General features: G+C 31.5%; 1 protein-coding gene across 1 annotated transcript in view; it reads right to left on the bottom strand.

Annotated features, from left to right (window-relative positions):
* Positions 1-540, bottom strand: part of LOC136975885 (serine/threonine-protein kinase SIK2-like) — a 43,223-nt gene extending 42,683 nt beyond the window's left edge. Inside the window, exon 1 of the mRNA XM_067271038.1 lies at positions 167-540. Coding sequence (XP_067127139.1) covers positions 167-283 — 117 coding nt within the window. The 5' untranslated portion in view covers positions 284-540. The remainder of the gene's footprint in view (positions 1-166) is intronic.
* Positions 541-12,947: the final 12,407 nt, after the last annotated feature.

Consider the following 12,947-nt stretch of genomic DNA (forward strand, 5'->3'; position numbering starts at 1 on the left):
GTTCCACCGCAAGAAAAACTAAGTGCAGATAAATTGTTTTACGCGTTATCGATCGAAACCACGTGTTTAGTTCGGTATTATCGTATAGAAACAAATAGCCTAAATCAACAACCGACCCTTCTTATCCGCGTTTACAGCAAGTTATGGTATTGTATGGTTAGCTTACCTCCGTCTTTGTTATCCTGTGTCGAGCAGCTTTGACCACGGCAAAATTTCCTTTGCCTATAGTCCTCTCGATATCGTAGAATCCGACGCGAATAGGTCCTTTGGGTTTTTCGGCCATTTCGCATATTAATCGTTAGCGTTATCCGTGCGACCTGCAAACTTATCCCGCACATCCCTCCAGCTGGTGTTTGATGGGCCAGCCATGCTGCTTGCTCTTCACGTTTTGTCTCATTTTGGTTGTGCCGTGACGTCATCGGATATCGACTTATTACGGCATCTGCGATTTCGGATTTATTGACGTCCAGTCTACGTTATAATCGAGTGTTGTCCCGAAACGGTATATAAAAGAAAACCGATAGAGATGTTCTAATTGAATATACAGAATTAACATTTATGGGCTTTTAGATATGTCAATATCCGATAATGTGGTCTTTTGTCATTATTTTTTCTTCTGGGGATAAATCAATAAATTATTCTTTTTATCATTTTTAAAGAATTGTTTTTCTTTATAAAAATAAAAGAAAATATCATTTTCGGAGTTAAATCAGCCGAAAAAATAAAAGTTTTTTTTTTATAGCGCAGTAAACGAAAAATATTATATTTTTAGTGGTTTTTTAAAAAATATTTTTTGAATTTCCATACAATAATTCGTAGGAAAATATAAACTTATTTTCTTTCTATCGATTATTCTGTCAATCTTTGAATAAAGTTTGTAATTCTCCATATAATAAATACATATGTAATTTACAGTGTTTTATATTATTAACTGACCTTTAAATGAACTCTTAACTTGGCATCAGTTTAAATTTTTACAAACATTTTGTGATTTAAACCATAATCTAATTTTATTTTTAATTTATAAAATACTGCATTTGAAATTAAATTCTAGATTTTGATTTCAGTTGTACAAGCAAAGTAGATTCTCTTTCTATAACTGGTGGATAAATATGTTATTAAAAGGAATAAAATAATAGTAAATAAACGTCATAAAAGGCAGAATAAAATGTTTAAACATAAAACAAGGATGTGCAAAAGTAAATATAAATTAAGTGATAGACTATTGAATACAGACAAAATAAATATTGATAGCTTAAAATTGTTAATTTTTAAAAATTTTGTGATATTTTTAATATACATTAGGAAGTAAGGAAAATATTTAAAAAATATAAAGGAATAAAATTAATATTTTGTGTATTAAAATACATAATAATATATATATATATTTAACAGAAAGGTTTATTTTAGTTTTCTAAGAATCGATTTTAGAAGTGAGTTAATTATATTTAAAAACTTTTAAAATGATATAATGAAATTATTTGAATGGAAAAACTTAAGTTATTTTTACAGTCTATTTGAATATTTTGATGGAGAGGGAAAAAGATAATTATTAGAAAATCGGATTTACACGAAGAAACCGGAAAACGTTAATAGGTAAGAATTATATTATTAAATATCCAGATTTAGAATATTCGCAGATATAAGTTAATACACAATCGAAGAGGTCAGTCATTTTGGAAGTGTGTGATTTTTCTAAGTTCGATATATTGATAAAGAATTTACTGTATAATAATTTATTTAAAACAGTGTGTGTGTTTTAAATAAATATAGTTTCATTAATCATATAGGATAAAAATAATATATAAAACAATGAAAATTTTATGAAATTAAATATGTAAAAAAATAAATAAAATAAAACTGCACTCTGTCTGAATGAAAAAAATAAAGTCCATAAATAATAATGAGTAAAAATTTCTCTTTACTTAACTAAGCATACTTAAGACTAGGCATTCATTAAAAATAGAATCGTTACAAGTAACTAAAAGAAATTTTTATCTATAAGAACAAAATATTGCTATTAAAAGATGGTAGAAATAGATTTTAGTAAAAGTAATATATAAAATAACTATCAAAACTGAGGAAAACTAAATAATTCAACTCAAAATGAAAATAAATTGATTTATCTGGGAGCTATTCGCTTGTTGGTAGATTTGTTTCATTTTTTTTTTCTTTCTTACTAAAACAATTATTTCTTTTTTGCTTATAAATACATAATATTGATCCCAACAAAATTATTTTTACTGTAATTTGAAATTTAATTATTCATAAATGCACGTAATGTTGTTGTTTATAATTTTTCAAAAGTAAAAGTTATTGAAGAATTTTTCTATATGCACTGTACTTTTATTGAATAAGTAGACTATTTTTCCTATTATTTTTGTATTTCGAATCCAAAACTAACAAGTATTACTCCAATTATGTTTATTTAAGAAAGAATATATATACCGGGTGTCTTCAAGGACGAACTTATAAACTATTGTAAATATGACAGCACAAAAAGTTTTGGATTGATACTTATTACTTTAGATTTGTTTACAAAATAACGTTTTTTTTTAAGATAAATTCTTTAATCATATCGATTTCAAGGATTTCTTTAAGCTAAATTTCTCAAGTTGAACTATAAAAGTACAAATAATTTCTTTTCATTATCCTTGAGTTCGTTTATACAGTATAAAATGGTTTTGTCAGTTAATTATTATAATTATACTGACAAAAATTTGGTCTTAATATATATAGGCCTATATTTATAATGGAATCAGTCCTGGATTTTAATTATCAAAATTTATGTGTATAGTCTAATAGCAGTACGGGTAATAGCAAAATATCAGGCTAACATTAGAACTCGTAAGTTTTTGTAATGGAATAAGGTGTAAATTGTGCAAAATATTTTATAAAATATTTATCTTTTAACTAATTATTTCATAATGGAAATTGATTTAGTAACAATTCTATCATTTATTTACGTTGTAGTTATTTAAACACTAATTCGAATTTTAATAAAAATAATCAAAAATTTATTTAAAAATTACGTTATAAATACAGCAAACAGATATGATAGTGGATATAATAATCGTTTGCACGTTGTTATTACAGCAAAATCCAAAATTATGAATATAGATTTTTTATAAAATTTTTGGCATCAAGGCCGATAAGGGTAACATACATTTATTTTTCTTTTTTTTTTCTAATAGAAATAGCAAAATTAGCCTGGATTATTTTTAAAATATTTTATACACCTAATCACCTAATGTAACGAAGAAGCGTTTTCGTTTCTTTTTTATTGAAAAACTATTTGCACAAATTTCTATTTTGGTGTAGAAAAGCCGTTTGTAAAATAATGTTAAAATTAAGTACAATTTATTGTAAGAAATATTTTCAATACTTTTATCGAATTTAAATAACTAAACAGTTGCACTATTTAAAATATTACTAGAACTTTTAATCCAAAAATTTTAGAAAAAAGTAAACAAACGATTTATTTTATCATATTAATATATCATTTGTCAAATGACCATTAAATTGCAGTGCTGTGCATTTAAATTTATTCATATAACAATGATAAAATGACAAACGGTATCAAATTCCCTTCAACACTTTAAATCGGGCATGTGGATATAAAAATTCATTTGTTGTGATCTTTCATTTATAAATCATATGCATTAATTGAATTCTATCTTCATTTGTATATTATAAATCATCACTTTTTATTAATACTTAATTTTTATAAATACAATATTACATTGTAATAAAATAGGTAAAAACATATTTATAAAAATATATCAAATATGTGACAAACACAAAACTGATATCGCCTTTATATCAAATGTGAAGTAACTTGAGCGCTTGACAACAACAGTCAATATGTATTGTCACCTAAATATTTATAAGTCAAAAATGTCAAGATATAAACCAAATAATTCTTTGGATGATAATGAAACAGTTTTTCATTTGTTATGAGGATAAAGAATGAAAGTATTCCTATTTTCTTATTCCGATTCCACTATAAGTCAATTTCGGTCATCTGCAGTTAAAGCTTGTTAACATTAGATCTAAAGTTCAATTTCTGTATGAAATAAACAATGATGGGCATTATGTGCTGTACATAAAAGTAGTTAACTAAGGGAGACTGGGGACAATTGTAACAAAAATCACTTCCGATTTTTTTTCATAAGTATCAATATACGAAATAAAGTGAACCATACATTTATAAAGTATATATCCGTCTAGTTTAATGTGAAAATTTTGAAATGCAGAAAACTATTTTGCAATATACAGAATATTTATTGAAATAGAATGCTGTAAAGTGTTATACAACTGACTCCAGTTTATGATCAATTGTAACATGTATTGAGGTCAGTTGTAACATATATACAATATTTTAGTCTTTCCTGCTTTGGAACAGGCAACATTAAACTTTGAAAATATTGAAGTGAAGAAACGGGAATGGGAAAATTGGAAATTGAATGCATAAACAATTAAAAGGTTTTAAAATTTTCCCAAAATTCTTTGTAGTTCGGAGTCATCGGAATTGCAATATTAGCATAGGTATGCCATACTAACTGTGCTAATCTGTTTCTATTTGTAGCAATAACCTTACTTGATGCCTGGACAGTTACACTAGTCTCGCCAACATTGTAAATGTTGTGTGGCTCAAACTTGCTCTTTTCATCGCTTCAGCAAGCTTATCGAAGAATTTGTTTACATTAAGGCTATTGAAATTCGTGGCTCTTACGATGCTAGTCGACTTGGGCTTTCTAACGGATAGCCATTTCATTTTCATTTCACTTTTCTGGATCATTCAAGTTATATTTTATAGCGTGCTGATAGGCCAACTTTCGAACATTCTCGGATGTAAGACCACAACTGCTATTCTTATATAGAAAGATAAGGATTGTTTCCTGTTCATTTGTAAACTCGGGGATCAATGGATGGTGTTGCAGTTGTTGATCGTATCTCCATTGACTGTCCATCTTTATGTAACATCTGTACAAAAAATGTGGAAAATATTTAAAGCTGTCGCCATTAATCTTCTGATCTGTTTTTCACCCAGAATTACAATCACTACTGTCGTCATCAGTTCATTTGAAATTCTTCGTTTTGTCTTTCTCTCGTTTTCGAGGCATCATGTAATGAATTACACCAAAGGACTATAATAAAACACATTGAAAATACAACAGGAAAATAAGTCTATTCTAAAATTTAATGAATTCTCTTTCAAGAGGTTAAAAATGATGGCTCCGTTACTCCAGGAATAGCAGTTTTATATACAGCATCAGTAACCCTTATTTAAAACGCATTTCGCTCATATTTAAATTATATAAGTTGATTGCTTTATCCGAAATACTGTATAAGCAGACTTAATACTTACGTTTTCAGTTCAAAAAAGTTACTTTCAAGCTTTTTTTTTCGTAAATAGTTGAAGAGTCCCTAAAATCATGCATGATAAATCACAATAAGCAAGTACACTAGTAAACTCTCTTGTAGTGTTTATTAAAGAGTATCGTAGATAAATCGGTGTTATAATTATTCCCAGTCTTTCCTACACAGTGAACCAGTATAAAAGGCAATATAATTTAACTACTCGTTAAATACAATACATTTAAAATACTCAGAAATGGAAAAACAAAAAAAAAATAGACTAGATTAAAATAACAGTTCTGTATTCATTTAATCTTAAAAAAACAGAAATAAAAGTATTAAATAATGAACTGACGTCTCAAAAATACAATTTTTTCAAAATTTGCTCCGACGAGGAAAACAAACGTTCCACTGCAGCATTACTGGGCGAGAGTAGTGTTGTATTCTAAAAATCGTTCTTTACATGACAATAGTTGTTACGTACTCAAACTGGCATCTTTGTTTCCAATTCTTGATTTCACAAGAAAATTTCTGCAATCATTTTAATTTAAAAAGTAGAATAATAAGTTATAACGGTACTCTTCGGTTAACGGGACACCAATCAATCGATTAAATCCGATTTTCGTTTACATCTTAATACTTGCTTTAATTTAGATTAAATCGTTTATAAAGTTAATTAGAATGCAAACCTACCATTTTCTTTAAGTATGCATGAAAGTTATAAAAGTCGATTATGAATTTAAACAATGAGAATAATACATACATCATATCGAAAACGATTAATTATACCAACGCGAAAAAAGTTTAATTTCAACTTCTAGTTGTATATTATACGTATAACTTGTTATGTTATTTGGTTGTAAATTCGAAATTAGAATAACAGTAAAAGTTAAAATAACATTTTTTTCAACCTACATTCTACCTAAATAAACATTTTTTTTTTTTTTCAATTACTTTGCATAGTGCCGCGTTTCGTAGTTGTGTCATTTAACATGTGGTTATGTAAATTACGTTTATTGATACCAGTGATGTACTGTACCTCAAAGTTAGTGTAATTTTTTTTTCCTCAAAGTTCGCTGTAATTGTTCATTTTAGTCAGTTTATATTATTAGCGAGATTGAGGCCGAAGTTTCAAACGCCAAAACGTGTACGTCGGACGTTCAGCGCCGACTTCAGTCGGCGCTGAACGTCCGACGTACACGTTTTGGCGTGCTAGGCTTCAGTTCCCTGTAAGCCTAGAAGTTTGACAATGGCGTTTGGAAGTCAGTGGAATCATGCTCGACGTTCCAAACGCCATTGTCAAACTTCTAGGCTTACAGGGAAGCAGCGCTGAACGTCCGACGTACACGTTTTGGCGTTTAAAACTTCGGCCTCAACCTCGCTATTATTAGATTTAAACTGGATTTTAGAATACGGAATATGGATATTAGAATTTTCAACTGACGAAGAAATTGCGATTCGTTTTTTCCTAGAAATTGGAAACTTTACATGGTGAGTTTAGGAAATAATTCCAGTATGATTGTTGATCGGAATGATTATATGCGTTATGTTTATACCAACTTTTTAAGGTCTGAAACTTTATGCATTTGCACAGAAGCATGTGTAAAATGCATATTTTCACCTTTTGATGAGTAAATGCATATTTGGTACCTTTTTTAAACCACAGTTTACTCCATGTCGATAAAATTATCGATTCAATTCCACTGAGATTTTACCCCGTAGAATTCGGGTACATATCAGACGCGGCACCTCATTTTATCAAAAATGCTCAAGCCTTTGTGTGACGCAATTAAAACCTTTTCCCCTACTAAACTTTGACCTGTTAGCATGCAAATTTTAACGGATTATCTAACCTTTTATCAGCTGACTAATGTTCATCACCGTATATCCAGTAGAATTTTTGTAATTAATTTTTACTTTCCGGATTGATATACAGAGGGAAAGTATGGCGATCCGGCAAAAAAGGACTTCCCAGATTTTTACATTTTTGGACTTGGAAATGTCGAGAAATGCAGGCGCACCAGTGACCAAGCGGTCTTCGTTCCCTAAACACTGGGAGTTCGGTCGTGGGTTCGCACCTCTCTCGGACGGGCTGGACACGTGGAGTTTTCCGGGTTTTTTCCACGTCTGTAACGCCTATCGTATATTTCCGCGGATAAGACGAGGTATAAATTTTCGTCAAAGTTTTATAGTTTTAGCATATATCTGTCCTATAAGACGACCCCGGATTTTTGGGGCTTTTTTTTATGATTCAACTATCGTCTTATCTGCGGAAATATACGGTAAATAGGGGCCAGTTTACCTTAAAAATACCTCCCGGAAGGCAACCCCCTAGGCAGATCGCCCAAGTGTTGCGTTGCCATAACTAAAACAAACATCGAGAAATGCAAAAAAAATATGGGGTAATTTCTGTATGTATGGATTAGGGTTTCTCAAACGGGATCCCGGTTGTTTTTTAAACCCGGGAAATTCCGTAAATTTCTTAAAAGTTCACTTTTTTGGTTGGAGAAATTTTGCAAATACAGTAGAGCATCGATTATCCGACTTAATTGGGGACTGGGGTTTGGTTTAAATACTAGCCTCCCTTTCATGGTCGAGCCATTGCTACCAGCTAAAACATGCAAAAATTTAACAAAAATAATATTAAAGTAGCCAAGACAACCAAATATTGTAGCGCCACATCACTAGCGGACATTTGAATTTGCCGATAGAACGCGGTCGGTTAACCGATAAGTCTGTTAATCGGGGGTCGGATAATCGATGCTATAGTGTAGAAGGTATAATTAACTTAAACTGTCAGAATACATTAATAAGTAGGTTTAAAATTAATAAATACAAATGTTTTAAATTTTTGCTCGTTATGGCATGTAACAAATGGTCAATAATCAATACGTAGCTTATTTGTGGCAAGATTCTGAAAATTCTTTACTTGTCAGAACCTGTAATATCTGGAGTAATTGTGCTTATGCTGTCTTAATTTTTTAACCATGCCCAATAGTTTCAATAACTGTGTAACGCCAGGTTGTGCAAATTGGTCAAGGATACAATCGAGTACGAAGTCTGCAAGTATGAAGTTTTTCTTCATAACTTGATTATTAAAGACAAACGAACTGCCGAATTATTGGGTTATGATGTTTCTATTAAAGCAGCCGAGGTAGACAAATCAAGAATACTAGTGAGCAAAAGAAGTACTACAATCTCGAAGACGAACTAGAAATCTTGGTAAAAAAACACATAACACAAAACACGATTCCACCCACATCCATTGAATCCTTAGCAGAACTTTTCATTACTATAATAAGAATCAGATTGAGTGATCTGGGTATTGACCATCTTTGTTTTTAAAAAATATTATTATAAAAATTTACAATAATATTTAGTATTATGTTTTATATAAAAAACGAAAATACCTTTTTTAGTTAGAGGTTTGATCTAATTTCATTTTTTTTTAATTTTCAACTCAATTCGAAGCACTTTTTTGTTGTTGTATGCAACAGCAAAACTTTCAGCAAACTTTAATACCGTATTTACTTGCTTATAAGCAGCGCCGGATAAAGGGGCGGGCAAGCCGGGCGACTGCCCGGGGCGCCAAATTTTGAGGGGCGTCGATATAAAAATAAAATATCTTTTTACATTCATTATTTTTTTAGATTTTATAAATTAAAATTCATCATTTTTCATGAGACACCGATTTTTTTAGCAAGCAATAAATTGTTTTTTTCTTTAATAAGACCAAATAAAGGTCACATCGTTAATTATTTTATTATTGTCAACAGATATAAATAATATTCAAATTATTTAAAGAAAACTATTTGTATAGTCAGAATTCATAATAACTCAAAAAAAAGATTAACAGACAAAAACAAAAATTTACTAATTAAAATAATGAAACCTAAGAATTTTTATGGCTTTTATCACACAACATTGATGCAGACAAATGCTTTTTAATCTCTAAAAAGTTTATTTTTATTTATTTTGAAAAGATAATTTGTAATCAGTATCACGTATCACAACAATCTACTCAAAAAATGGACGAGATCAAATTTATAAATTACAAATATCAACAAAATTATGAATAGTCAAAGTGATACTGGCGCCTGTCATACGCCTTAATGGTTAAATAACTTTGTCTTTCTGTAAACTTTGCATTAACAACACTTGCCGTGCTTTAAATAAATAAATTTTTTACACAGTTCTTTATTGTGTAATTTTGATTTTTTGCCTTTTTTTACTTTTTTTTAAATTTGCAGTAAATTTGTATATTCTTGTATGAAAGGGTGCCAAATTTTATTTTGCCCGGGGCGCTCAAAACCCTAGAACCGGCCCTGCTTATAAGACGATCTCGCATATAGGACGAGGTGTGACTTTAAAGGTCAAAATAAAATATCAAATGCACGTATGAGGTCTGTTCAAAAAATACGCGGACTGTTTGAATTGCGCGGCTCCAGTTGGTTCCAGGGGAATCCAATTGGTGTCGCTAGGTTTGTACAGATCTCCTGGTGATAAAGCCGTTTTCCGATTACAGATATCTTTATTTGTTGATTAGCTACGCAGTTTTTAGTGAAGTGCGATTTTTTCGTTTGTCGGATTTCAGAATGTATGACATGAAGGAGCAACGACTCGTTGTGAAATTTGTGTTAAACTTGGAAACGAAGGTCTAATCGTCCCAGTGGGTGGGTGAAACGAACCCCAGACTCAAAAAAGCTCGCCAAGTTCGATCCAATGTCAAGGTGATGCTGACAGTTTTCTTTGATGTTAAGGGTGTTGTTCATCACGAGTACCTCCCCGAGGCTCCACAGTGAACCAGACTTACTACATTGATGTTCTGAAACGTCTGAGGGACGCCATCCGTCGCAAAAGGGCAGAAATGTGAAGGAGTGGCAACTGGTTTCTCTATCACGACAATGCTCCAGCCCATTCAGCCCTCAGAACTCGTGAGTTTTTAGTCAAACACTCGATCACTGTTCTTCCCCCCACCCCCACTCACTTGATCTTGCTCCTTGTGACTTTTTCTTGTTCCCAAACTCAAAAGGTCCTTGAAAGGAAAAAGATTTGAGAGGATTCCCGAGATTAAGGCAAGTGCGACGAAAGCGTTGAAGGACATTACATAAGAAGCGTACCAGGACTGTTTCAACAAGTGTAAACACCGTTGGGATAAGTGTGTGCGTTGGGAAGGAGAGTACTTTGAAGGAAACCCAGACATGTAACTTCTACATAAAGTACATTTTGTTTTATGCCGTCAGTCCGCGTATTTTCTGGACAGACCTCGTAAATTCATATATTGTCCGGCATTTTAAACTTTAAGGAAAAAATCTTGTAAAATCGACAACATACCTCGTAATTTGTTCCTGTAAAGCTGGACAGTCAGAAGCCGTTTTTGCCAATTCTTAACAGTCGGATACACTCTCTGTCGATTATAGTTATGAGTTTCTCCGAATTCTCATTTCCGAATAATCATCTGTTTTCACGTGGAAATGGATTATATCGGGCTCCCGTGTGATTTTGGAATTTCAATTCAAAAGCTTTGTTTTTCCTATTGCTATTCATCTTTACTCCTGACAATACACAAGAACGATTGAAACGACCCAGATAAAATACTTTTGTTTTTAAACACTATAAGGTGAGCATCCGGTAAAAAATGCGAATACACGGTTCACAAAAATCATTGCAAAAAACGAAAAAAATCCTTCGCTCGTATAGAACGACCTAGTTTTTTGACTAAGGAAATAAAAACCTCGTCTTATATGCTAGTAAATACGGTAATTTTTTTCTATTTGTGAAAATTTCTACGTAATTCAAAGATAATTTTTAATATATATCTTACACAGCATTATTAATATGATTTTGGAGGTTGAAAAACGTATTAAATTACTTTTAAAAATGAAAAATAATTATATTTGATTTCGAGATATTTTGTATAGGCTATCTTAATAATTAATTCTATCCCGGGATCCCGAGAAACAGTTCATTTGCTTGTCCCGGGATTTCGGGAAATAAGAAACTCTAGTATGGATGATGATAATTATGTGCCTGTGCATGGGCACAATTTTGTTCACCCTGTTTGAAACTTAATAACTCCTGTGCTTTTTGTCTAAAATTTCTGAAATTTTACAGACAGGTTTATTAGGATTGATGCTATTAAATTTTGATGGTTAAAGGTCGAGGAGTGGGGAGATAATGGGGGTCGTGTGTATCTCCAGTAGAGTCGGACTTAATGACGATTTTACTCGTTATTAAAACTGCGATACGTTTGATTTGTCTGCAGTTGCTAACAATGGAAAAAGTAAAGGCATCAACAAATACTTGACTAAAAAGGTTTGTTGCTGAATTAGAGGTCAAATTTTTAGCACCGACGGCAGTATTTTGTTATGTTGACCAAGTAGGAAGACTATAAATGCGGAAAAGTTTTAGATCCTGCAGCGTATTGACATTCTGGCACATAAAGCAGCTCTGAATAAATCCTGCAAGCAGAATTTCCTTCACGCTGAAAATAGTTAAGTATAGCTAAAGAAAAGCAATCCCAATTTACCTTGGACTTGTCTTCCGCCAAAAAAAGCATTTGTTATCCTCTTTTACAAACTAAATAATCCCACATTCGTCAGGTATGTTTATTTGGGTGTATTTCTCCAGAAATTGACGGAATCAACAATTAGGAAATATTATCTATCGAAACGCTATACACTAAATCGGATAAGAGCAGCTGTGACTGACAAGTACTATAAATCTGGATATTGATGTTGCGGCTATTGTAAGTTATATATTCGATACAAATGGTAAATTCTACCAGCATTTCTTTCATAGCTGTTTTTTCGTGGGCCGAATAAAATACACATTTAACTGTGTAAACCGGAATCGCACAATACTGAATATTTTTACCGGTCTGGCAGGTTTCCGTTTTGAGCAGGTTCTTTTTTAACGTAGAAAATCGCTTCGTTCTGAATAATTTTTTCCGTTTAGGCTGGTTTCCTTGTTCATATTCTGTTTTGGACAGGTTTTACCGCACACTGTTAATATTTTAACTTTAATATAACCCAGAATACTTAAAAACCCAGAATCGGACAATTACTGCACCAATATGGTTTTCCCACTGCACAATTCAAAATTCCACATTTTGTACCCAGTTGGACGTTGGAATATGCGCTACATATAAGTTAATCATTTCGCAACTCGATGCATCTAAAAACATCGTGTTATTCCTTGAGAGAATATGTAATGAATATACAAAGAATAATCATAATTATGAAATAAACTATAAGTGTTTCAGCTGTCATCTTATTTATTCGATATGAAATTAGCACAATTTTAACTTTTCCCGCCAAATAAGTTCAATGTAGTGCTCTAGTTCAAGGTCTTGTATTGTCATTTTTCCAGAACCTGGCAGGCAATTGCTTTCATATGATCTTTAGTATTATTTACGCTGTTCGATCAAAAAATGACCCCCAAGAATTTTTACATTTTTGGACTCGCCTTGAAACGTCGAGAAATGAAAAAAGGGGGAGGATTTTTTTATATGAATGGAGCACGATTTGATTCATCAATGAATTACAAATAACGCCCTTTGTCGAAAATTTCTGAAATTTTGTAGT

Source organism: Centruroides vittatus, unplaced genomic scaffold (assembly GCF_030686945.1).
Source record: "Centruroides vittatus isolate TY-2023 unplaced genomic scaffold, ASM3068694v2 contig_391, whole genome shotgun sequence".
NCBI classification, from domain to species: Eukaryota; Metazoa; Arthropoda; class Arachnida; order Scorpiones; family Buthidae; genus Centruroides; species Centruroides vittatus.